General features: G+C 44.8%; 1 protein-coding gene across 2 annotated transcripts in view; it reads right to left on the bottom strand.

Annotated features, from left to right (window-relative positions):
• Window positions 1-27,495, bottom strand: part of mia3 (MIA SH3 domain ER export factor 3) — a 32,075-nt gene that overhangs the window by 2,788 nt on the left and 1,792 nt on the right. For both annotated transcript variants that reach the window (XM_063222703.1, XM_063222702.1), the window contains 26 exons: window positions 25,486-27,430; window positions 24,725-25,027; window positions 24,313-24,633; window positions 23,901-24,221; window positions 23,655-23,788; window positions 18,723-18,854; window positions 18,579-18,600; window positions 18,044-18,132; window positions 17,883-17,960; window positions 17,660-17,770; window positions 16,670-16,741; window positions 16,080-16,184; window positions 15,808-15,930; window positions 15,319-15,403; window positions 13,812-13,867; window positions 13,622-13,712; window positions 12,251-12,389; window positions 7,141-7,303; window positions 6,253-6,288; window positions 5,971-6,038; window positions 5,631-5,722; window positions 5,051-5,164; window positions 3,718-3,789; window positions 3,071-3,114; window positions 2,721-2,810; window positions 10-325 (listed from right to left, as the gene is read on the bottom strand). In XM_063222703.1, the coding sequence (XP_063078773.1) occupies window positions 10-325; window positions 2,721-2,810; window positions 3,071-3,114; window positions 3,718-3,789; window positions 5,051-5,164; window positions 5,631-5,722; window positions 5,971-6,038; window positions 6,253-6,288; window positions 7,141-7,303; window positions 12,251-12,389; window positions 13,622-13,712; window positions 13,812-13,867; window positions 15,319-15,403; window positions 15,808-15,930; window positions 16,080-16,184; window positions 16,670-16,741; window positions 17,660-17,770; window positions 17,883-17,960; window positions 18,044-18,132; window positions 18,579-18,600; window positions 18,723-18,854; window positions 23,655-23,788; window positions 23,901-24,221; window positions 24,313-24,633; window positions 24,725-25,027; window positions 25,486-27,430 (5,122 nt within the window). The remainder of the gene's footprint in view (window positions 1-9; window positions 326-2,720; window positions 2,811-3,070; window positions 3,115-3,717; window positions 3,790-5,050; window positions 5,165-5,630; window positions 5,723-5,970; window positions 6,039-6,252; window positions 6,289-7,140; window positions 7,304-12,250; window positions 12,390-13,621; window positions 13,713-13,811; window positions 13,868-15,318; window positions 15,404-15,807; window positions 15,931-16,079; window positions 16,185-16,669; window positions 16,742-17,659; window positions 17,771-17,882; window positions 17,961-18,043; window positions 18,133-18,578; window positions 18,601-18,722; window positions 18,855-23,654; window positions 23,789-23,900; window positions 24,222-24,312; window positions 24,634-24,724; window positions 25,028-25,485; window positions 27,431-27,495) is intronic.

Genomic DNA, 27,495 nt, shown 5'->3' on the forward strand with positions numbered 1-27,495 from the left:
AGGCCTTACTGAATGGAGGAGGTCCGTAGGGTCCAGGAGGGCCAGGCCGTGGTCCATAACCAGCGGGTCCGAATCGCGAGTCAGGATGAGGGGGTCCGGGCGGTCCAAAGCGAAGGTCGTGAGGCATGGGTCCGGGGGGTCCAAAGCGAACGTCATGAGGTCCAGGAGGACCGGGTGGCATCATGGGGGGCAGGTGTCCGTTGGGTCTGATCATGGGGGGCGGCATGCCGTTGGGAGGGGCAGCGCCAGGGCCCATCATGTGGGCAGGGGAGTCCCTGATCGGGGACACCATCAGAGAGCCGGGGCCCTGGGAGGACTTGTTCATCTGGAACACGAGAGGGATAATCAGTCATGGCCAACCTGACAGACAGTCATGGCCAACCTCATTAGTTTTACAATCCACATTATTCCAAATCACCTGTTTTCACCTGTCGCATTCAAGCAAACAGATGACTGCCTCCCACATGACTGTTCAGGGTTAATTAAGGTTAATCTTCACTTGGTTCAATTGGACAGGTACAACCAGATCATTTGGAATATGTGGCACTGAATTAACTACAAACTAATGAATACAGGTTGCCCATCACTGCTAATGATAAATGAAACACAATGAGATCAACTCAGTTCACAGACGGATGCTGTTGTCCGATGAAGAGGTTAATTCCTAAACCTTGAGCGTTTTTAATTTGTGACACTCCCCTTTTGTATGGGTCTGTGCCAATGTCATGTCAGATCATCCATGCATGCAGAGCAATGAGGAGTGAAAAACACACAAGCATTCACCATGTAGCCCACCACAGTGAGTAGGAGTTAGACCCTTTCCCATACAAATCACCAACGCATAGAGTCCACACCGTGATCAACCCTCCAACCCTTAAACACATCAGGGTCATGTAGATTTTTAGGAGGGTTGCTCCATTGAATGGAGGTCAAGCTGGTGTGTGTGTAACAAGTCCGACAGGCGGACAACAGATGCGTCCGTCTATGCCCGTTCTGAACCTTTTTTGCCCAAACGCCCCCTTGGCCTCCTCATAACCTGTCAAGGCAATTTATCAATAAGCCTACCATGTACTGTATAAGCCTGGATTTGAAAAAGTACCATAGGATTTCAACAGTGTTGGGCAAGTTACTGAAAAACTGTAATGCATTGCTGATTACATGTTACTGTCTTTTCAAAATAATCCCTTACACTACATTTAGCAATGTGGGGACCTAAGGCGAATTTAGCTTAGGGGGGCCATCGGTCCATCCCATATCACATTTTTTTTAAACATAAAATCTCTATTTTTGTTAGGCTATTTTTTTTTTAATCACGATTTTTTATTTAAAAAAAATAAATAATTACAAACATAAAAAACAGGCAAACATTACAATGAATTACAATGAAACATTTCAATGAATAGGCTATTTGCAATTTTGCATAGGCCTACATTAAATAAACTAAAATGTGAAATTCTCTTTTCACTTTAATATGAGAGCAGTGATGTCCCCCCCTCACTGAAGTGTTATTTCATGTGTGTGCATGATGCTGTCACCTATTTGAAGTGACGTTGATGTTGGATTTCATGGAATACTTTTAAATGCCGCTTTGGGAAGAAAACAGAGTAGGCGACAGGTGAACTGTATTTCTGTCAAAACAGTGGTTTGCAGGCGTTTGCGTTTTCACGTGGATATTGTCTTCGTGGACCGTAACAGACAAACCGTAAGTTCCATAAACTAATCAATGAGACATTGGCTACGTGTACATGATGTTTTTAAGTCCGATTTAATAAATGCGATTTAAATAGATCGGATAAAGAGTTATTTTGCGATGTGTATACATGGCACTTTCACTTAAATGCGATTAAACGTCTGGGGAAAATAAAGCATTGCGATTGGACTGAGGACGCGCGTGCTGAGCGAGCCAAATAAGGCACGGGGGCGTGGTTCAATGCCACCGAGATGCAGGTCATCTTCCCCACGAAAATCGTTGCCTCAGGCGGACTGAAATCACAACATTTCCCCCTTTCTCCCTGGATCATTTACAATGCTACATTAGCTACCCTGTTAGCATAGAAAAACGAGTGGTCAAATGGTAATGTGGAGTAACTTTGTTGTGCTTCATTACTTTGTGGGGCACTTTTACATCAATATATGGAAGCCACAACATTTATAGTCGCTTAGGGACTTTAAATTAAGCAAAACTTTCATGTGAAAATCAACATGATGTGCCGCCATGTTTTTCTCACTGGCAAAGAGCTTTTGGTTTGCACGCATGAGCTCCAGGCCAAAACTGAGCGACTGCCACCTTGTGGACACAAGAGGGAATCACAAGAGGGAATCACAATTCAGAAACCCATCACGGGAGGGCGGACGGACGGACGGAAGGACGGAAGGACGGACGGACGGACACCAAAGCCTCTTATAGAGATGCGTGGGACGCATCTAAAAAACTGCACTTGTATGTCATGTAAAAGCACTGAAGTAGGTAAGTTTCAGCAGTTAATCACAACCTCAAGAATAAAACCATGTATTATGCAAATTGGTGAAATTCCATTTCAAAACAGACTATTTTTTTTTTTAATGCACTAAGTCAAACCTCTTGTGATTTCTGGTGCATTCACACACGCACACACAAAGCTGTACACTTGCATCCAATTCTACCCATCCCACACCCATTGTGCAGTAACACACGCGCACACAATTTCATCCCTTGGGGCCCATGGCGCGGCCATACTCACGGCCTCTGCTGCTTCAGGGGAGGCGTCAGTGGAGGCCTTAGCCTCAGCCTCAGTTTCTACAGGTGCTGCTGTCGGGGCTGTCTGGTTTTGCTACAGGTAAGCCAGACAGCCCCCACAGGGAAACAAGGAAAGACACACATGACTGAGGGGCGTGGGGAAAGTCACACAATCTCATCTCTGACACAAACCACCAGACCCTTCTGTGTAATTTGTTCTAGATGGTTCTACTGGTTTAATGTAGACCAGTGAATATGTGGCAAGACGACTACTTCCTCGAGCCCGTTTGTCTGCCTCTGTACCCATCATCAACTCCATTATTTCAACTCTATGACAATGGAAATAACACTCACCGAGCCGTCATTTGGAGACGAGGTGCGAGGAGGCACGTACATGTCTGTGGAAGAGCATACAAGACAGGAAGGGATTAAACCCAGACATCACAGGATGTGACCGTGACATCAATGCTGACTTGTCAGATCAGACAAGCTTGTTAAAAGCCCTGCTGAATACCTTGACATTCATGCATTTCCTTTAATTAACCATGTATCTCTACTCTACCACTATTAAACTTTGAAGAAGCATGATTTTCAAGAAGCAAGACTCTTACCTGACAAATTTGCTTTATTCAGAAAGAAAAAAATAATCCCTCCTCATCTGCACTAAACCATGCTTGGGCCTGTATACTTTCACATACTCAAATACTTAATAACATACTTTATTGTACGCTGCTGATTCTGTGCTTTGCTTTAAGTCACTTTGAATATAAGTGTGTGCTAAATGTAATATAAAAGTCTAAAGAAATACAGCACACGGTCCACTCCTCCACCAGCAAAAAGTTTGTTGGTGGAATGGATAGTGTTCAGGATTTCTCTACACTTGAATGACAAGCCCACTGGGATAATATCCTACACACCTGTCCAACTACAGAAGTGTGCAAGCTCGCGTCATTTTGAAATGTAATAGAGTACCAGAGGTGCTGTGTGTGGCAGGTGCTCACCTGGTCGAGCAGGAGGAGGTGGGTAGCCGAGGTCAACAAAGCGTCCGTGGGGGTCAGAGGGAGGTCGAGGACCTGCAAGACAAATGCTCTTTAGTATCACACCTTCCCACACGCACGAACACGCACACACGATTTACACCATCTGTACATATTGGCTCATTCCATGTGAAATCAGACACTTTGAGGTCTGACTGACCAACCGACACGGATCCTAAGACAAGGATGAATGTATTTAGTGTCCTACCCTCTTCATTAAGACTTTCTTAGCCCGTTTCTCCTTTAAGGTAAGTGCCAGATTAATGAAAATGCAGTTCTGGGGTTCTACCTTGCCACAAAAAAGGCACACCAAGTTGTATTAAAATCTGTGTCGGTCGGGCCCCAAAGTGTCTGATTTCACGTGAAATAACCCTATTCCAAGAAGGTGATCAACTACTGCCAATGGAGCCTAAACGAGACTCCTGGGGGGGTGATGAACTAAAAAAGGGATAAGCATTTTGATTTCAAATGATAGTCATGTGGTTTATAGGGTGCAATAAACCACCAAGGACAATCCCAAGCAACATTGTCATTGAGAAGACCATGCATCATTTAACAATAAACAACACACACAAGCACACTGAACTGCAGCACGCACATGCAGGTGACCGCAAACCCAAGAAATGAACGCAATAGAAGTCACAGAGGCAAATCAGGATTATGACACTGGATCTGGGAGGAATGGGGACATGCAGAGGGAAGAGGACAGGCCCATAATCAGTTCTCTCACAAAGAGAGAGGGAGCACCACTGGGGACAGTGGAAGGAGAGTGTGATAACAAAAGACACAGAAAGAATAGAGAAGGGACCGGGAGGGGCAGACACCATCACTTTGAGCATCAGGTGAGCACTGTTGAATGGAAGACACGGGGAGGGAAAAAAGACTAAAAAGGATAAAGAATAAAAGGAAAGTGGAGCCGAGGACATTTATGGAGAAAAGAATGGCGTGGAGGACGGGTGAGCACAACATCAGGTAATAGGGACGGACGAGTTCAAAGGGTGAGAAGGTGGATGTTTGTAGGGAGGGAAAATGGATGGTGCGTCAGGTGGGGTAAGGAGTTGGTGTTGCATAATTAATTAAAGGGATGGGAGATGATTTGAGGGCTTTAAGTGGGTTAAAGGGAGGAAATCAGTGTTGATTATCGCCAGGTGAAATAAAATGTAAAAAGTGGCAAGGTTGTTTTTGAGGTAAAGGAAGGGTGGAAAGGGAGAGGGTAAAGTGGTTGATGGGGACAGGTGGGCGAGTGGGTTTTTTCTGTCGGCAGTCTGGCGGACCGGACGGGATCGGACTGACTCACCGAGGGGCTCACTCCTGCGGCCCACGGGGGCAGAGGGGGGGCGGCCGGGACCCTCCATCATGAGAGGGGGGGAGGGGGCGCCTCCACTAACGGGGGAGGGCCCGTACGAATCTCCTGTTTTCAACCAGACCAAAATCAAGCAACCAAGCAAAACAAAATAAACAATTATCCACACACAATATATTAAAAAAAACACCGCTATTCACAATGCCACTCCAATCCACAATGCACGCAAACGGATACAGAGTCATGAATATTGCCTTCGCTTTCTGGGAGGAATATTGCCTTTGCTTTGGTTGGGTGGAAATAAACATGGAACTAACAAGAAACGCAAAACCGTAGGTCTCATTTTGACACCATTCAGAAACAGCCAAATGCCAACTCTGTTTTTTTTTGTTTTTTGTTAGACCAAACAATTCTATAGTGAAAAGACAATGCAGCAAAAGGACCCAACTCACATCAGAAGCTTCATAATGACATTCAAACTAGTCCAACACATTTGAGCAAACACACAAGGCAGAGTGACCCACTGTGCGTGCTCAATGGGTCTTGTAGATTTTGAGCGTCGTGTAGTTCTTACCTCTGCGCATGGGGGGGTGGTCAGGGCGTCCGGGAGTGGGCTTGGGAAGACCCCTGTACTGCTCGCCCATCTTGTCGTTCAGCAGCATCAGCCTGTATTCAGCATGCAGAAAGACAATCATGTCTCCCAAATAGCTACCCATTACACACTGACATCAGCACAGAGACTCACACAACCAGTCAGCAAAACGCACACGGCCAGGATTGTACACATGCGCGCGCACACAGACAAAGACAACCAGCCTGACACACTCACTTGTGTGCGCGCGCTCGCTCACACACACACACACACACACACACACACACACACACACACGCACACACAGTGTAAGGGCACTCACTTCTGGCGCAGGTTAGCAGCCTCGCGTTTCTCCTCAATCAGAGCTCTCTCGGCAGCTCGAGCGGTCAGCTGTAGGCACAAACACCAGAGCCAGGTCAGAGACAGGCCAGACACGTCTCATTAGGTAATAAGAGGCATTTCCTTCTTTAGACTGCACATTGGCATCCTTAGTGAAGTACATCTCTACAGCTGGGACCAGCTCTAACATGGAAGACACATCGCATCTATTCACAACATTTTGCTACCGGCCTTCGGAAGTCGAGTAAATTGAATGCACACTTACCCAGTTGTCATGAGACTTCTTCTCAAGGGTCGCAATCTGTCAGGAAGAAGAGGAGACACATGTTCAAATTAGCAGAATTCCAGCTGTCTCAAGACCCAAGAGTTTTTTTAAAATAAAAACAGGCACGAAAACTGTTCAGGGTTGCGTTTCCCATAAACTCTTAAGTAGGACTTAAGTCTAAGTAGTACTTAAGTATGAGGGGCCGCCTAAGCAATATATCAAAAATAGGTCTCACACCATCACTAAAAGTTTATACATACACCATTTTACCTTGCACATGCACTTGGCACAACCATTTTATTTGCATGTGTGACATGTATGTAGACCTAAGAAATTACTGTATGCATAAACTTTTAGTGGGGTAATATATTGCCTAGTCGGCCCCTCATACTTAAAGTGATACTGTCCCATTTTTGGAAAAGTTTATTTTACACCTCTCCTTGAGTTCAATGATTGGGTTGTACCGTTTTCCAGTACTTTCAACCGTTCTCCGAGTATGGCAGTGCAAATTTTACCTCAAAGCTATCAGTTAACATTGATTCCTATGAGACCAGCTGGCGGCTAGCTGGTCTCATAGAACTCAATGTTAACTGCCAGCTTGGAGATAAAATTTACACTGCCATACTCAGAGAACGGCTGAAAGTACAGGAGAAAGGTAAAACTCAATAATTTAACTCAAGGAGAGGTTTAATATGAGCTTATTTCCAAAAATGGGACAGCATCACTTTAAGTACTACTTAGGCTTAAGTACTACTTAAACGTTTTTGGGAAACGCAACCCAGTCGGTGAGAAAAGGTGAGAAGAGTGTGTAATGCCTACTGCAATTGACCATGCACACTGCGGTCATTGTTCATTGCTAATCTGTGTTTTGCAGTGAAGAGTGCTAACCTCTGCCTTGTGTGCGCGCTCCACTTTCTGCATCTCTTCCTCCATTTCAAGGCAGCGGCGCTTGTAGAGCTCAGACTCTTCCGCAGCCGCCAGCGTCTTCTTGTCCACCTCGGACAGCATGCTCTCCTTTGCCCGCCGGTCCAGCTCCTCACGCGTCAGCTTCCTATTTTAGATGAGGGGTTGATTGGTTGATTGATTGATTGATCATTTATTGCCAATTCAGCAGCTATTGCTATACCATGGCAAATACAGGTACAACAATATTCATATTACATTTACAAAAACAACAAAATAAATAAATCCATTAAAAAGGTGCACCTTGTAATATTTTAAGTAGTTCATTTTCAGAATCCATGCAGCCCATTCACAAATGTTACCTTTTTAACAAATACTTACCACCACCACATCAAATTCTAAATACCGGTATTCATTATGACTGGGAAAATTGCACTTTTCATGCATGAAAAGGGGGATCTTCTCCATGGTCTGCCATTTTGAATTTCCAGAAATAGACATGTTTAAATTTTTCCGGAATTTAAGACTCAAAAGCTACTACAAAGATACCACATCTTCTCTAACCTCTTACAAATGTGGGCGAGCCAAATTTAAACCCCAAAGTACATTTTGCCCACCTGCCCCCAACCCATCACTGGACACCTTTTGTCGCCTTGTTGAACGTGATGTTGAACAGCTCTTCGATAGATCTCATTCTAAAAAAAGCAACAACAATTTGACATCATCTGAAAGACAGGCTCTTGACAAACTTTGTCGCGATAAAAACATTGTTGTGAAGCCAGCAGACAAAGGGGGCGGTCTAGTTATTATGCCTAAAACTCTCTATGACCAAGAGGCCTTGAGACAACTACAGGACTTAACCTACTACAGACCTTTGCCCTCAGACCCCACGAGTAAGTTTCAAAAGGAAATTGAGTCTTTCTTGCAGCATGCCCATGACTCCTCCATTATCTCTGAACAAGAGTTTAAGTACCTGTTCAATCGTACCCCAACAAGACCAGTCTTCTATGTTTTGCCCAAAGTCCATAAAAGTCTATCTAACCCACCAGGCCGCCCCATTGTTGCAGGCAACAACAGTCTGACTGAACCATTGTCCAACTTTGTAGATTTCATCTTAAGACCTTTAGTCACAAAGCTCCCGAGCTACCTCCGAGACACGTCTGACTTCCTAGCATGCCTATCTGAGATTGGCCACCTAAGTCAGAATGTGTTGCTTGCCACAATGGATGTAACCTCATTGTATACTAATATCCCCCATACTGATGGCTTGTCTGCTCTGAAACACTTTCTTGACCTCCGGATTGATGATGATGGACTAACTACAGATTTCATTGTTAAAATGGCTGAGCTAGTGCTGACTAAGAACTATTTCAGGTTTGAACAACAATACTACCTCCAGACTAGTGGTACAGCAATGGGTGCCACTATGGCCCCTGACTATGCCAATCTCTATCTTGGTTTCCTTGAGGACCAGTATGTGTTCAATAACAATCCCTTCTCCGATAAACTAGTACTGTTTAAGAGGTACATTGATGACTGTTTTGTCATCTTTTTGGGTTCCCTATCTGACTTTGAACTCTTTGTTCTATACATGAACTGTTTAAGACCATCTATCAAGTTCACCCACACAGTCAGCACTACATCTGTCAATTTCCTTGATACCTGTATTTCTCTCACTGATGGAAAAATTGTGTCTTCCCTTTACAGAAAAGACACAGAGAGGAACAGCCTGCTGCATGCCACGAGTGCCCACCCAACTTCTCTCAAGAGAGGACTGCCCTTCAGCCAATTCACTAGACTACACCGTATCTGCTCTGATAAAAGAGATTTTGAGGCCAAAGCCCAACTCCTATACAGAGATTTTAGTTCTAGAGGATACCCTGCCACCTGGCTTGATGCAGCCCTCAACAAAGTACGTGCCTCTGAAATACAACCTTCTGTTCAGACCACCAATCCAAACCAAAATCGTTTGATTCTTAAATTAACATATAGTCCTCTGAGTAGCGATATTAGAAACATCATCAACTCTTGGCACATTATCCAAACTGACAATCAACTGCATGGGCTCTTTCAGGATTCACCTCTCTGTGTCTTTTCTAGGAACCCTAATCTAAGAGACAAGTTGGTTCACGCTGACACTGCCACACCACCCCCTCGCAGCACTCTCTCCAATGCCCAGGGTAACTTCCCTTGTAAGAGCTGCACTTCTTGTTCACACTATCTCAAAATTCAGACATTCACACATCCACACACAAACAAGACATACAAAATCAAACAGCTCATTACATGTCGCTCTACTCATGTGGTTTATATCTTGACCTGCCCTTGCCCACTATTGTATGTGGGTAAAACCACCAGGGCCTTACGTACAAGAATCTTAGAACACAGGAGTGCTGTGAGGAGATCTGATGAGGTGTCACCAGTTGCCCGACACTTCCAAGAAGCCGGACATTCTGTTGCTGACCTCAAGTTTTGGGGGGTCGAAAGAATCTTGCCTAAAAGGCGAGGTGGGGACCTGGACAGAACTCTGCTTCAGAGAGAATGCTTTTGGATTCATGAACTTGGCTGCCTATCCCCAAAAGGGATGAATGAGGACTTTAATCTTGCTTGTTTCTTGTAAATGTGTCATCTGAAAAAATTGCATTGTACATACTGTCTATCTGAACTCACTTGTTTGTAAACGTTCATCATTGAATTGCCTGATTGCATAATTGGATTTTGCTCTGTTGACTAGCTCCTCACACTGCACCTGTGTCTTGTCAACCCTGGTGGGTACTATTCAATTGTTGCACAGTAGTTGGGCTCATTGAGAGCACAGAGAGCACTGATGATGGCAACAGCCTGAAACGTCTGCTCTACCCTGCTCTAATAAAAAAACTCCTTGTGCTTGACCTTTGTGTCTTGTTTAGTGTGCGAACCTGCTCCTACGTTTATATTCTACTTCTTTTGGGTCCACGCACCTAGTTAATTTTTGCAACATCTAGAGCGCAACAATACTCCTACCTTCTGAAATTCCAGAAATAGACATGTTTAGCTGCAAAACTTACTTTGGTCAAACTAGTAAATACAAGTGTATTACTTAGTAAATATTCAGGAGAAGATCAAACTTGACAATAGGTAGCACAATTTCAATGAGAAGCATAGTTACAATACCTACTCTGGCCACAATCTTACACAGTGCTCCCTTAAATAATTTTAACATCAATACAGAGGGCTCTAAATGAACAGTTTCATCACCACCCAAAATGGCCAGTAGAATGGCTAAAAGACTCTTTCTAGCCAAACACACACTCACTAATAATGGGCTAAAGTGCCTAGTACATTTTCTTTTCTACCAGCCAAACAGAAATTGCACCAACATTTGGCAGGCTGGCTGGTGTTAATTTAGAGCCATGTGCACACATAAGCTTACTGAAAAGTTCAAAACCTGTAAAGGTGGGACCTTTTTAAAAATATCAACAACAGTATAATTTTCTCAAAAACTGCTGTCATTTCATTGTTAGTGCAGAGCTTGAGACGAGGGGAGATGAAGGGAATGAGGCCATGCCCCAGAGATGTGGACTTGGGACTTGTGACTTGGACTTGAGTCAGACTTGAGCACAGAAATGACTTGACTTGAGACTTGACTTGGCAATATTAGGAATGACTCGTGACTTGACTCGACATGCACGCCATTGACTCGAGACTTGACTTGACTTGACAGTTTTAGCTTGCAATGACTTGCAATAGTATGGCAAGTCTAAATGTATTTATTCTTTGCATTTGTATGTCAAAAATTACATGGAAAAAAATGAAATATTAAATGAATTGCCCTTAAAGGGGCACAAGGTAGGATGACGTCGTTTGCACGGTGCCCGTGGCATGCCTGTCTCAAAATCTACACAGTAATGAAAAAATGCTGTTTAAATAAACTCGCTGTGACAGTTTTTCATTACGGAATATCAGCAGTTAATACAAATCTGAATACGGTATGTAAAGCTATGTTTCAAATGAAGTGTTTCCCACGACCGTGCGGTCAAAAGTTGCATGTGGGGTTTTCTGACAGCTGGTCGTGGAAGCGGTCACGAGAGCCATCTTTCACTTACTAATGACTCGCATAAGCATCGGCTGACTCGGGACCATGATTAATTTAACTTTTCATCCTACCTGGAGCAGCCCCTTTAAACAATACCAGCAGGCCTACTATTTTTGTTTAGAATGCGACTGACAAAGGGAGCCATGCAGAGCAGTGTGGAATTTATGACCAAAAGTAATTGTCAATGTTGCCCATAGAACACAAGGTGTCTTTTTAGTGATTTGGAAAAAATGAGACTTGGACTTGGACTTGGCTTTGGTACGACTTGGACTTGGACTTGGTCAAATGTGTCTTAACTTGTGACTTGACTCGGACTTGACTGGAACGACTTGAGACTTACTTGCGACTTGCAAATTAGTGACTTGCGACTTGCAAATTAGTGACTTGGTCCCATCCCATCTCTGCCATGCCCACATTTTTTTTTTTTCAGCGACTGCGTGGATGCGAATGCATTCAACACAACATTTCGAGTTCAAGCGATCTTAGTCAGGTGTGTAAGTCAGCTCTTTGTGTTAAAAACAAAAATTAAATCGGTGAGCAGCAACAGTGTACAGATTTTTCCGTCTGAGCTCGAAACGTGTTGAATAAATCAGTGAGCAGCAACAGTGTGCAGATTTGTTCTTCTTTTACGCGTCTTTGTTTGATCCAGCAGCTGTTTTACTGGATGTGCACGCATCCCTCACACTATTATTGCTGTGTCTAGGACCATTGACGTACATCAGAAAGTTTGGGACCCCCGAAGTTTATTGCAAATTGCTCGCGGCGAACGCATTATCCAATGAAGGTTGAGCACATTCGAATTTCCCCATGACACAAACTTAAGATTTACAGACTACAACAAACTATGAAGTGCAAGGTCATTGTCGTCAAAAATGTACATAATCCTTTGAACCCAGACACAATCAAAAATGCCATCAAGTGTGTGAAGTAAACACATGTCCACAGTTCAGTAAGGGGCACAGATCCTAGGCCACAGTATAAACAGGGCTATTAGAGCTGCATGTGGCTGGCGGTACTCACTGGTGCAGGGCGTTCTCCTTCTGCTGGTACATCTCGGACATTATCTCGAGCTTCTGCTGCAGGGCCTGGTGCTTAGTCTCAAGGTCAGTCCTCTCGCTGTCCAGCTGTGAGCGCTGGTGCTCCAGTTTCTCAACCTTTTCTGTGGAGGGAACAAGGACAGCAGGAGGGACCGTTACCAAAGACTTTTCAAGCAAGACACTACGGTGCATTCCATTATCCAAACTCCCGTCCTTGACTTGCACTTGTGAATTCGTGTTTCGCTGATGCCTCGCCTCTGTGGAGAAAATAATATAGTTTCCCTGCTGTCAGCCTAGGCACAACAACTTTTGGGGGGCATTTACCCATTCAACATCCCGATTGCAAAGGAGAAAATTATCTTTGAATTGCACTTGTGCGAGATATTGAATTCAACTTCTATCGATTACGTCTTTCGAGGTCATCACGAGGTCACAAGCACATGGGAGAACAAGAGTTTGGATAATGGAATTTACCCTAGTACATGCTTGTTGCCAAGGACGGTTGAGTCAGACTCTTCATGGTTGTTACAAAAAAACAGTACAATATACAATGCAAAATGTATTTATATAGTGCAGTATCAAAACTATAAAGTTGAATTCAAGCGCTTTCAAAATACACACACATTCCCACATTAGCTATGGAGGCTGCCGCACGGCGCCAATTGTACCGGGGTTTACTTGAGAAAGTGCACAAACAGTGCCGTGCATAGCCTGGTGAACCAGCGCCACCCGCTGGACGGCAAAATGTTTTGTCTACGGGTGGGTCTGGCCTTGCATAATGATTCAATGAAGCCAGAATGCCAAGAATCTGGCAAACCAATTACAACACAAAGATGTGTTTTGAATCAAAGTGGGCAGGGTTTTGAGGGAAGGTTGTTCTCATCAACAATCTTCGGATGTATTATGGATCGAGGCCAGACTAAATTAGACATCCACATTTAGTCTGGTTTATCAGGCTATGCCGTGCATATACTTTCGTCCCCCAACTGATGTTTTACTATTTTGCACATTCGGCACACTTAACATTTTCAGATCACCAAACAAATGTAAACATTAAACAAGGATAACCCAAGTAAACATAAAAGGCAGTGTTCCAGTGATTATTTCATTTGTTAAGAGAATAATTCCATAAAACCTGCACGAGTCTGTGTGGAAAAAGTAATTGCCCCCCCCTTGTTAAATGAGGAGGTATCTGTGATTAATCATATTATTTTGGACAAGTTATATTGCAAAGCTACCCAAGTCTGGCTGGAGAATAATGCCATAAAACCTGCATGAGCCTGTGTGGAAAAAGTAATGCATTAAGTAAAAAAGTAATAAGAATGCAGCCCTGGTTGCAGAGTTGTGCCCTTACCCTCAAGAGTCTGCCTTTGGCCCTCTTCATCAAGCAGCTTGCTCATAAAGCGGTTTCGCTCCTCCTCGATGACAGACAGGGTGGCTTTGACCTGAACATATAAATATATATTTTTTCCCCTCCAAAATATTAGTTTAAGTCAGTAGATAAAAGAAGGAATCTTGTATCCATATTGATGATTGCTGCTTACCCTTGACACATCCACCATTTGCTTAATGCGGGCTCTCAAGGTCTCGCTCTTCTGGGCTGAAATAGTTATCACAGCAACAAGTGCAGAGACAACAAACACAACAAATAATTTGTATTTGCCTTATTGTTAAGAAAGGTTAATTTAGGTGCATGCATTGGGAATAGACATCACACTAACACGGTCACACCACACGGGGGCGCCACCTGACTTGTGGGTCCTTGAGCCTATAATAGGGGTCAGGGGTCAGATGCAGGTCGGAAGTCACTTGGGACACAGACAGGGAGTGCGTCTTAAGCCCGATTCGCACGGGATAAATATTACCTATGGACCCCTGGTAATTCGCAATTACCCCTGGACCTCCGTGATTTTTCAGGGCGCATTCGGACGGGATAAATAAACGTCTGTTATTTAGTCAATTCACAGACACTACAAGGGAGTTCAGACGGCGCGCCTATGTAAAATTACCCCAGGACGTCTGAGTTTCGCCGAAATACAGTAGGTAATTTGCGGCGGAATTATTACCTCACAAATCGCAGACATGGCACATTCGCACAGGACTAAGAACTCAGACATTCTCTGTAATTATTCCGAATTACCGGGGGTCCATAGGTAATTAAAGTCCCGTCCGAATCGGGCTTTAATATGCGACCTTGCCTCCTCCACTTGCGCTTGTCTCCTCGTCCCGCTTCCTGGCCCCTCCTCCGTGGAGAAACGATAAAGTTTCCCAGCTGTCAGCCTAGCCACAACAACTTTTGAGGGACTGTTTTTCATTCACCATCCCAATTGCAAATGAGAAAAAGACTCTACAATCGAGCTTTTGCAAGATATTGAAATATAATGCTGTTGTCAGTGATGTCATCATGATGAGAAGCAAGTGGAGGAGGCAAGTGGAGGAGGCAAGGTCGCATATTAAAACGCACTCAGGGTGAACAGGTGAGCGGACCAGGCACCTGCTGTTCGCACGCTGGAGCCAGTTGCGTCAGCATTGGAGCTAGCCTGCGTTCATGGCGTTATAATGGCGCCGTACATGTATGGACTATGACCCGGCGTGGCCGCGTTTTGATGTACTGAACCTTTTTGGGATTTTATATATTTGCGTGGGGTTTTCCCCCACATCTGTGAACTCTGTCGGGAGAGCTTGGAGGGAGCTCTGGCCTAAGCTTGCCGTCCATGGAGGATGCCCGCTTGTGTTGGCCCTGGGAACGCAGGTAAGCAGTGCCCCTGACACTCCATCCAGACATTAGCATCTCACATGCCAACTAACAAGTTGTTGCACACATAGCGTTAGGATTTTAGACAGGGGCTTCTAAATTCAAAATACTTATTACTAATAATAACAATTGGTGTGATAAGCGTACTTGTATAGCACAATGACTACAATTTGTAGATCAAGATGCTTTAAAACACAGAGCGGCATGCATGTGAAACAGTACAGCAGCACAAAAGTCCAGTGGAATTAATGGTCATTTGGCAGTACAGTGGACTTTGGACTGGCAAGGAGACCTACCGGCGGCTTGTCCATTGGCCAACGCCTCGTCATCGTCCACCAGAGCCTCAATGGATCTCAGCTCGGCAACGCAACCAGTTATTATCTAGAGAATTAGAAGAACAGCGGTCACATCAGTATAACCACCAGCAGTAAGCAGTTGGCCACAGGACAGATTCATTCAGAAAATCAAGCATGTGTGACAGGTAAAGGCCAGATGTTAGATAAGTAAGTAAAAAAGTAAACCAATATTTTCAGCTATTTTCTGAGTAACTAAATCTTGGTGTAAGCATTATTACAACTACACCCTTACCGTTCCTACATTTGCTAGAAGTCCAGCACCAATACTGATTGCAACTTTACCGCAAATGAGATACTGCACAGAATAACGCGCAAACGCACACACAGTGAAAGCATTACGCAGTGGTGGCTGTACACCTCCGCCACTTGGCTCATGCCTGCATTAGCAGTGAGAGTACGCCGTGAGCTCTGCGCTACAAATCCACTTACTTCAATCTCGCTCTCCCTATGGGCCAGCGCGTCCTCCAGCTCCTTCTTGTTTATTGTGAAGTCTCTGATCTGCTCATTCAAATCCTTGTGTTTGTCCTCCCATTCCCTCAGTTCGCGTTGAAGCTGACCAAAAGGGGAGGGATAAAGGATTGTTAAGGGGCAGAAATGGAAGGGGAAAAAGTACAGCGGGAGGAGGAGAGCACAGGGGAAAGACAAAGGCAAAATGGTGGGGGTAAAAGGTCTCATTCTCTGGCCATCAAAGGTCGACTTACCGATGTCTTGGCCTCCTTCAGTTTGGCGTTCTCCTTGTCGGAGGCCTTCATTTGTGCTTTCAGGGCGTCTTCTCTGAGCTTTCCCTCATCAATCAGAACCTGGACCTGGGTTGCAACACGGATGACATTTGCAACTCAGGGCTTGACATTGACATTGACGTTCACTGCGGCTGGTGGTTTTCCCCGAGTCATTAGCCATTCAGCTTTTCTACTAGCTGATAGGTTATGTTTTTTTTCCCCTTAATATTGTTCATCTGAACTAAGAAGATTGAGTGCTAAAGCATGACGTTCAATGCCAAGAACATGGCTATCCTACATGAACATAAACGAGCCAAATAGAAGCTGACGTCACAGATCTTTTTCTTGAACAAAGATGAACAGGGGGCGAACAACAGAATGAAGGCCATTACGAGACGACATCATTCCAAATCATAAGCTACCCGCCAAATGACTGAAATTACTACGTAGGTGACAAAATCAAGCCCTGTTTGGAACACAATACATAACATTCAGCACTGTTCCAGACTTCTATTAACACTGCACAGCTGTTAAGAAGAGGCACAGAGGGAGCAGATGTGATGATGACAAACCTTGTCCACCTCCTTTTGGTAGTTCTGTATTGTCTGATTGAAGGTTGCCATGGTGCTTTCCGACTTTGAAAGCTGTAATGGTTGAATCAGAGAAGGCAGAACAGTCAGCAAGGTCACACCGAGCTTGAATAGAGAACCTTCACATAGACTTATGGTATATTACATTTGCCTCACAGCCAAAGTACATGCAGTTGGAGATGTTAAATTCACAAGGCCTACGAATTCTTACACTTCAGCCATAGATGAGGTGACCACAACTGTTACAAGCCCCTGCTAGTACTTGTAGTACAGGGATTTGAGCCTGCTACCCTCCATTAAGCCAGGAACACATTGAGGCGAAATGAGCACAGTGAAAGCAGGTGAAATTGAGTGTTCCATTCACAACAGTCAGCACTGGCAGTTCAGAGCAGCGAAACAAATCGATTAAAAAATTCATGCTGTTGATTTGATCGTCCTCTGTAGGCGAAATTCGCTCCTCATTTGTATACTATTAAACTTAGCTGAATGTGTTTGCTTCGCCCCTGTTCAGGGCAGTCATGGGTAAGCGGTTAGCGTGTCAGACTTGTAGCACAAAGGTTGCCGGTTCGATTTCCCGAGCCACCAGGTTGGAGTAATTAACCAGTGCTCTCCCCCATCTTCCTCCATGACTGAGGTACCCTGAGCATGGTACTGTCCTGCCGCACTGCTCGCTTGGTGCGCTATTGGGGGCTGCCCCCTTGCACGGGTAAGGCATAAATGCAATTTTATTGTGTGCAGTGTGCAGTGAACACTTGTGTGCTGTGTCATAATGACAAGAGTTGGAGTTTCCCAGTTGGACTTTCACTTTCACTTTCTTTCACTTTGGACTTTCCCTTACCTTCGCCCCACTTTGCAACCCTCATAGAAATGCATCGCACATGTCACTTCACTTTGCCAAATTCGTATGCATGTGTCCCAAGCATTAGGTCACACTGCTGTAGCATCCATAGGTGAAGAGGATAGGAGACTTACTGATTCCCTAAGGACAAGGGAGTCCTTGCGGTAAATTTCGCGGTCCTCCTCAAGCTTCCTGATGGTGTCACTCATCACAATGCGTTCCTCTTCCATCCGCTTTATTGTTTCCTAAAAATTACAGAAAATAATGTGGATGTTAATGGCCAACAGTCATTGAAAAAAAAATGGCGCAACTATTGTTGTATTGCATCATATCGAATAGTATGTTGCTGTTTTTTACCCCCAGTTGGCTGGCTTTAGCTCGCAGCTCCTCATTGGACTCTTTGCAATCCGTCAGCTCGTTGTCTTTTGCCTTCAGCTAAATACAAAATGGTGGCATTTAGAACAAGCCAATGATTTCCTCAGGGTAAATAGCACTTATTTGAGTGGGGCATATCATACCGCTTTCTGGAGCTCTGCAATTTTTGCTGTACACTGATGATTCAGATCCAGCAGATGTACAATCCTTGCAGCAATTTGTTTTTCTGTAACTACACAAATAAGATTGGAGCATTTAAATTAGTTTATGTCCAGTTCAGGAAAAAATGCAATGTTAAAGCACTAACTCAAACAGGTTAAAGGTGTATGCCACTATTTTGGGGCTTAATACAGTTAAAATCGTTGGCTGGGGTTTATAAAGGTGGAAAAGTGTCTTATTTTTCATGTTAAGCGTTGTCTTGCTTTAAGACCAGTTAAAAGAGGGAATATGTCGCTAAGCTAGTGAAAGTCAATGTATCCATGTAGCATGCTACAATGCTACACGGATACATTGACTTTCACTAGCTTAGCAACATATTCCCTCTTTTAACTTGTCTTAAAGCAAGACAACGCTTAACATGAAAAATAAGACATTTTACCACCTTTATAAACCCCAGCCAACGATTTTAACTGTATTAAGCCCCAAAATAGTGGCATACCCCTTTAATGCTAATCTTACCTTGATACATTCTGCTTTTTACCTGCAAAAGAAATTCAAAAAAGTAAGTTATTAGTGTTTGAAAACAAACAACAATCAACATGCATGAATACCACGTCGGCCAATGTCACATAAGTACTTAAATAAAGACAATAATTGCATTACAGCAAGAACAGTCCTCCAAATGAATGTCAGAAAGGTGAGGACTCCCACTGCCATGGTCCAGGCCACAGGCTCCCAGGGAAGCCCGAAGAAGGTCGGCCCAGGTCTCCATTCCTCCGGCAAGGTGGCAACCAGCTAGACATCGAAGAAAGGGGGGCGGACACACACACACACACACACACACACACACACACACACACACACACACACACACACACACACACACACACACACACACACACACACACAAGCAAAAACACTTGAGTGGTTGCAGTTGAACTGATGAAATCAATACGGTCACGTTGTTAATCATGCAAGCACCAATCAGGATGGATAACTGAATGTAACCATCCCCGGATCACCGCTATCTGGTTCCATATGTTTGCACCTGAAGCGTTCGAGTGACCAGAGTGAAACGCTACAGCTTGCTCAAAGCCCTTTTTTGAACCTTTAGTACTTTTGTCCCCTGCAGCATGCAACTGGAATGTTGTTCAGGCCACTTAAAACCAGTATGGTGGTGGATTAGCCTCCACTTGAATACTGTACTTCAAAAAGCTACTTTGTGGTCATTCACATTGTCCAGTAGATGACCCAGAGAGTATAGTGTTGTAACTTCAGCTCATTTTAGTCAAACACATAAGGTTCTCTGTCGTTACACAACGGCCCAAGACGACTATTTCTAGACAAAAGCAGCTCCGTGTGGTCTCTTTAACTTAGTGCTTGCCTCAGAGACAGATGAGGAAACGGAAGACGATGAGAGTGGCGAAATATTCAGATTCAATTTATAACGGACGCCATCACTCAGTCGTCGTTTATATTATTCATATAATCTTATCACATATTCTAGTTGTTTTGTTGCATTTACATTTAATACGCTACAAGTTGCATGTATTCGGTCTTGAACAGTTAGCTTCCCAACACAACACAACCGGCTGACAGCAGCAGTCTGCTGATTTCACTTAGCAGACTAGCATGTCAACATGAAGAAAGCCAACTTGCAAAATGTTGCAATAACCGCTCCATTAGCCAATTTCAGACTGGCACGTTTCATCATCCAGGGTCTAAAAACACATTTACCTCCTTAAGAGATGTCAAAAACACAGCGTAGAAGGCGGCAACCTCCTCCCGTCCACGTAAAATAGACGCGTTAATTCCCTCCGCAACCATGGCTAACGTTACCCCTACCCGGTGTGACAAAGCCCGGCTCTTGAGGCCGCTAGCTGGATATCATACGTGAAACACCTTTGACACCACCGAATCGAAAGGTGAACTGCCTTTGATTGTGAGTGTCACAGTGAAAAACGGCAAAAACAGTGCCAACTGGTTGCAGAAGCCGCCACCAAGCTACCATTAGCTTGTAAGCTAACAGCGAAACAACAAGTCGCTTATTAGCTAACAGCTGACTTAATCCTCAGCCAAAACCCACTCAAGGCTAATGAAACACTGGGTTATCACAACCACCGGTTACCGGTCACCGACTAACTTGCAGCTACTAACGAAAGGGTCGTTTCTGTCACGCAGCAAGCGCCATGTCCTACAGCTGACAGAGCAGCAACTGGATATGCTCGCTGATGAACTTCGGCCTATTCGTTGAACACGTCAACATTCGGTAACCTTCTAACCTTTCACGTCACACTAAACGCGACACAAAACTGACCCAATCAACTTCAGAAACAAGAAAAAAAACATTGGGAATGATGACATAATGCAGAACAGTCCACAGACCTGTATTAACCAGTCCGGCAAAGTCGGCCTGTTATGGTTCACATTGTTCGCAAAATTTAAAAAAATAACTGTATAATGCTACTGTTTAGTTTGTGATCTAATGACCTCATGCCATCTGTCAATTTGGCCAAAATACAGTAGCAGAACAGATTTTTCAATAAAGACTTTTTTAAAAGCAGTGGTAGTAAGACAGCATGAATAGGCCTACATCAGCGTGTTAAGAACATTGAAAACCTTCATTGCAAGTTATTTTCAGCATGGAAGTATAGCCCATAACATCTACCTACCAGCCTACCAGTCAAAACAGACTCAGGAACTTAACAGTGTCGCCAGATGGAAAATTCTGCATCACTGTACCAAAACCTCAGAATTATTCATTTTTGTTTTCCCCTGACTGCGCAAAACTAACTGCGCACAACTAAACCTCTGATTGTTGGAAACCGCTGTCGGTCAAAGAATTAGCTCACGTGGTTGGCCTTGCCCCTCCTCATATCATCGTGTTTACAAACACTGCGAACCCATGTATACCGGTAGTAATAATACGATGATTATCATACATCTGGCAACACTGGATTAATGACCAGGCCTACTGGGCCCGGTCCCAATGAACTAGTATAGCCCCGAGGCCAAGTCAGGTCAGGGGGTGGGACTAGAGGGCCTAAAGGGGCCAACTTGGCCCCATGGTCACAACCCACAGAGAGCCACAGGCCCCAAGGGGCCAGGCCAGCTTGGCCCCATGCCATGGCCATGACCCAAACTGCCCTTCAAACCTTTGCAATAACCATCTACAGTGACAACTCAAACTAGTGATCCTGCACCAGTGGGAACCCTGTCAATTGCACTGGCTTCCTATCCAGTCACGGATCCAGTTCAAAATTCTCCTCCTCGTCCTACAAGGCCCAGCACAACCTTGCATCCACCTACATCACAAGTCTCCTCACCCCATATAATCTCGCCCGCACACTACGCTCCACTGACACACTCCTCCTTACCAACCCCTCCACACACCTGCGCACCATGGGCGACAGGGCATTCAGTGTTGTTGGCCCCAAGCTATGGAACGCACTCCCGCTGTCAATTCGTCAATGTTCTATGGCACTTTCCGCTTTTAAATCCAAGCTTAAGACACACCTCTTCAGTATATTCCTCACACCACTGACATGCACCTCCACTTCCTTTAATTATTACTTTATTATCGTCATTTTATTTTATATGTGTTCTACTTTATTCCTGTATAACTATTTTTATTTTTATTTTATATTTGGCTGATGACGTGAAGCGAGTGCTTCGTGCTGTGAACCCGAGGAAAGCAACAGGCCCGGATGGTGTACCAGGTAAGGTGCTCAAGGCATGTGCGGCCCAACTAGCACCAGTCTTCACTGACATTTTCAACCTGTCACTGAAGCAAGCCACCATCCCAGCCTGCTTGAAATCTGCCACCATCATACCTGTTCCAAAGAAGTCATCTACTACCACCCTCAATGACTTTCGCCCTGTTGCACTCACTCCAGTCATCACCAAGTGCTTTGAAAAACTGGTGCTGAGACACATAAAAGCCCGTCTCCCCCCAACCCTAGACCCTCATCAGTTTGCATACCGGGCAAACAGATCCACTGAGGATGCAATAGCCATTGCTCTCCACTCTGCACTGAGTCACCTGGAAAGACAAGGAAGCTACGTCAGGATGCTCTTCATCGATTATAGCTCAGCTTTTAACGCCATCATTCCTGACATCCTAATCCCCAAGCTGAGACATCTAGGACTTCCATCATCCACATGCTCCTGGATCAAAGACTTCCTTGTTAATCGTCCCCAACAGGTGAAACTAGGTCACCATCTCTCAACCACCCGCACCCTCAGCACCAGCTCGCCCCAAGGATGTGTGTTGAGCCCACTTCTCTACTCCCTCTACACATTTGACTGTAGCCCCATCCACCCAGAGAACATCATTGTCAAATTTGCAGATGACACAACAGTGGTGGGGCTGATAACCGAGGGAAAGGAGGAGGCCTACAGAGATGAGGTCCTGAAACTTGGAGAGTGGTGTGCATCCAACAACCTGGCCCTGAACATCTCCAAGACAAAGGAGCTCATCCTGGACTTCCGGCGGAACAAAGATGCTCCTGCCCCCCTGTACATCAATGGAGAACGTGTAGAGCAAGTGAGCTCATTTAAATTCCTAGGTGTACACATCTCCGCTGATCTCTCCTGGTCGACTAACACCTCGGCTCTGGTAAAAAAGGCCCGCAGCGATTGCACTTCCTCAGAGTACTCAAGAAAGAACAGTTAGACTCAAGCTTGCTGGTGACCTTTTACCGTTCCACTATAGAGAGCCTGCTGACCTACGCCGTGTCAGTGTGGCACTCAAGTTGCACTGAGGCTGACAGGAAGAGACTGCAGAGGGTGACCAAAACAGCACAAAAAATCATAGGCTGGCCCCTGTCTCCCATACCCACCATCTACAACTCACGCTGCGTAAGTAGAGCCAGGAGTATCATTAAAGATCCCACACATCCTGGCTTTCATCTCTTTACACTGTTGCCCTCTGGCAGGCGCTACAAGGCATTGCCAGCCAGAACCAATAGGATGAAGAACAGCTTCTTCCCCAGAGCTGTTACAACAATGAACACAAACTTACTGGACAATGTGCATCTATAAAGGACTGTGCACTTCGTAGGGAAGCTAAAATCTCGGTATACTTTGTATACTGACAATAAAGGCTTTCTATTCTATTCTATCTATATTTTAATCATTCTCCTATTTTTAGTTGTATATAGGTTACATGTATAAATTCATTGATGCTTCGTTATTACTTTTTCTGCTGTTATTTCTCCGTTTTAATGTAAAGTGACCTTGGGTATCTTGAAAGGCGCTTAAAGTTTATTTTTATTATTACTAGCCATACATGTGAAAGTTTGGCTGCATCATAAAGGGTCATATCTGTGGTGTAAAATCTGGAATTAGAGCTGTCAAAAACCTTCCGAAATGGATCTCTGTTTCTCTGTTTGACTAGAGTGTTTCTGACAGAACTACAGTAAAATAAAACAGCGCTACAGGGTATTTCTACTGATGAAACTGAGAAATGAGACACACATATTTTCCAAATGCATCACTGTGGTATACGTGAGTATTATTCACATATTACTGTAGTAAATTCAGTATATGATGGAAAAAACAACTGCACACTGCAGTTACAAGGAATTTACTCACCTCTCCAACAGTCAGGCCAAGATAAAGACGAGCAGCCTTTAACGCCGTTCGCATTGCAGCGAAAACTGTCGATGAGCCGGCTTCATCCTGAATGGGCTCTTCAGAGAAATCTGGAACACGAGGGTCAATTGAACCTGCAAATGTTTGCAAAGAGAGAGGGGTGGGGTGGAGGGGGGGAAAATTAACCTCTATGCTCTGAAAAAAATATTTTAAAAATTATCAAGATATCAGTCTCATGTTACCAACCTGTAGTTGAATGGTCAGCATCAATACCAAGTCCAACATCCAAAGGGCTCTCCCGAATACGCTGTGGACCTCTCTGGATTTTCTCTTGCTTGTTATGGCTGGCCTGGCTATCCTTGTTTCGGTGTCCCGCGTCCTCCTCGATGGCCACGTTCGCACTGTGAGGCAAGTCACTACGGTCACTTTGTTCTGAATGGGGCTCCGACGTGTAGTGATGATGCTCCTGTTCATCGTCGATGGCAACGTCATCGTCTGTTGTGTCGGCTTTGGTCTCTGTTGAGTTATTGGCAGATTCCTCATCAGCTTCAGGTGACTCTGTCTCTTCTAGGGATAGAAAAACAGGTATATTTAATTCACCTACTTAACCTCTATGCTACAAAAAAAGATATTCAAGATGTTAATGCATGTCACCAACCTGTAGTTGAATGGTCAGCATCAATACCAAGTCCAACATCTAAAGGGCTCTCCCGAATACGCTGTGGACCGCTCTGTATATCCTCTGGCTTGTTATGGCTGGCCTGGCTGGCCTTGTTTCTGTGTTCTGCGTCGTCCTCGATGGCCACGTTGGTACTGTGAGGCAAGTCACTATGGTCACTTTGTTCTGAATGGGGCTCCGACGTGTAGTGATGATGCTCCTGTTCATCGTCGATGGCAACGTCATCGTCTGTTGTGTCGGCTTTGGTCTCCGTTGAGTTATTGGCAGATTCCTCATCAGATTCAGGTGACTTGGCCTCTTCTGGAGATAGAAAAACAGGTATATTTAATTCACCTACTTAACCTCTATGCTACAAAAAAAGATATTCAAGAAGTTAATGCATGTCACCAACCTGTAGTTGAATGGTCAGCATCAATACCAAGTCCAACATCCAAAGGACTCTCCTGAATATGCTGTGGACTTCCCTGTCTCTCCTCTGGCTCATTGGTGCTGGCCTGGCTGTCCTGGTTTCTGTGTCCCGCATCCTCCTCGATGGCCACGTTGGCACTGTGAGGCAAGTCACTACGGTCACTTTGTTCTGAATGGGGCTCCAACGTGTTGTGATGATGCTCCTGATCATCACCGATGGCAACGTCATCGTCTGCTGTTAATGTATTGACGGATTCCTCGTCAGCTTCGGGTGACTCTGCCTCTTCTGGGGATGGAATAACATCAGGTATATTTAATTCACCTATTGTTCACATGAATGCACCTTTGACACTATCCAGCTGCTTGCTGCAGAAGAGTTGAACTTGCGGTTTGCGCGCACACAGACACACACCTCAGGGTTTCCCCCAACACTTTATTGCTAAGGCAACCACCTTGTCAAGAAACACCAACCACCTTGACTAGGTCCCCTGAAAAGATTAAGTATTCCTGTTGTGAATGTAATTTCTAAAGTTGCTCATCGCATTTAGTAGCTAAATACATACTTTTAAGAGTTTTAAGATCATATTTCAAATGAAACTGCACAGCACAGTATGTCTACTGATGATGGTGACTTGTCTCTGATGCAGACTTAACGCCCCACCAACCTTGACTAACGGAATTCTGCAGGAAACACTGCATGGGCTTACAGGAGGGTTTCAGTTATAAAAAAGAAAAAGATCTAACCTGTTAACGGCTCCTCCTGAGCTTTTGCCACGAGCGGTGCACTGTCATTGGCCAGGGAGTACTTCTGCCTCAAGGTGAAGGCCAGCTCCTGGAAGTCATCCAAGATGGCCGCCTCCTCATCGAACATAGTTTCATCTTCCCTCTCCACGTCAGAGGTTCTTTGCTCCCTGCTGTCTAGCAATTTCTCAACCTCGTCCAGGATGGTAGTCTCCGAGGACTCAAGGATGGCCTCCAGGGCCCTCTCCGTGTCGTCAGAACTGTCCGTCTGAGATAGCCGTGCAGCCTTCAGCTCCTGGTCCAGGTCGTTAAACATGGCCTCGATCTGGAGCAAGTGGTTCAAAGTTAAATACCTCTGGAGCCGTGCCATGTCATTCTCTTTGAAATGGTCCCTTATAATCGTCAGCCTGAGAACACTGTCACTGTACTCCGGCATGTCTGCAACTGTCGTGGCCGTCTGGCGTTCCATGGCAGTGTCTGTGTCAATATCTGCATCAGTGATGTTATTTGATTCATCAGTGGGCAGAACTTCAGTGGGTGTGGGGTCTGCCTCTGCTGGATTTGGAGCAGTTGTTGCTGCTGCTGCTGCTGGAGCCAGTTCTGGTGGGGTTACGTCAGAGGCGACCTCAGCTTCCACGGTCTCAGAGCTCCGAGTCCACTCCTTCCGTTTGTCCTGTGGTGAGACCTGAGCTCCCACGGTCTCAGAGCTCCGAGTCCACTCCTTCCGTTTGTCCTGTGGTGAGGCCTGAGCTCCCACTGTTTCAGGGCTCCGGGTCCCATCTTTCGAGCGGTCCTGTTGGTGATGTTGAGGATGTTGTGGAGTGGCTGAGTAGAATGACATTACAGCATTTTCGTCTGGAAGTAACCCTTGCAGCCGTTGTTCTGGGGGTACTGAACGCTCTTCTATTCTCCAAGGATCTACATAACTGCTTTTCCCAGGATCTTCTTTTCTGGTGTCTAGTTCTTTTTTCATTTTCTGCACAAAACTGCGAAAATCCGGTTTCTCCTCAGAATGTTTGCCTTTTGTTCGCTCTTCAGTAGTCTTGTCAGGAGTGTGATCTTGAGGAGAGGATACCGTCATTGCGTCGTCCTCTTCTGGGAAACGCTCCATGTTGCTTACTTCAGCCAATGCCACTTCATCACTATCTACGAAACTGTGAAAATCCGGTATTTTTGCTTTTGTTACCTCTTCTTGTTCTTGGAGCTCACCTTCTAGAGGAGTATCATTTTGAGGAGAGGATAGTTTTGTTAAATTGTCCTTCTCTGGGACACTCTCTGTGTCGCTTACTTCAGGCAATATCACGTCATCTTCATCATCATCATCGTCGTCATTGTCATTGTCATCTACGAAACTGTGTAAATCCGGTATCTCCTCAGACCATTTGGCTGTTGTTGTCAGGTCAGAAGTCTGGTCAACCGATTCTTCCGGGCCAGGTGACAAATCCTGTGGATGGAGTTCTTGTGTGGGTTCCTCACTTTCCACACTGTCATTCTGGTCACCTTCTAGAGGAGTGTTATTTTGAGGAGAGGATAATGTTATTACATCGCCCTCTTCTGGGACGCTCTCGGTGTCGCTTACTTCAGCCAATGCCACATCATCATTATCTACAAAACTGTTCAAATCTGGCATGTCCTCAGACTGGTTAGCTTTTTTTTCTTCAATTAATGGGTCAGAAGTTTCCTCAGGTCCAGATGACAAGTCCTGTGGATGGAGTTCTTGTGTGGGTTCCTCACTTTCCACATTCTGGTCAACTTCTAGAGGAGTGTCATCCTGAGGAGAGGATACTTTCGATGAATCATCCTCGTTTGGGATGCTTTCGGTGTCGCTTACTTCAGCCAATGCCACAGCATTACTTGCTGGCTGTGACTCTGAGGACCTCAACAAATGATCCAAGTTATAACTTTCAAACTGATCTAGGCCCGAATCAAAACAGACGAAATCTGTTTCCTGAAATAGAGAACAGATAACTTATCACAATGTTATGAAGTTTCTTGGATTAAACAATAACAACT

The sequence above is a fragment of the Engraulis encrasicolus genome, chromosome 18 (assembly GCF_034702125.1).
Source record: "Engraulis encrasicolus isolate BLACKSEA-1 chromosome 18, IST_EnEncr_1.0, whole genome shotgun sequence".
NCBI lineage: Eukaryota > Metazoa > Chordata > Actinopteri > Clupeiformes > Engraulidae > Engraulis > Engraulis encrasicolus.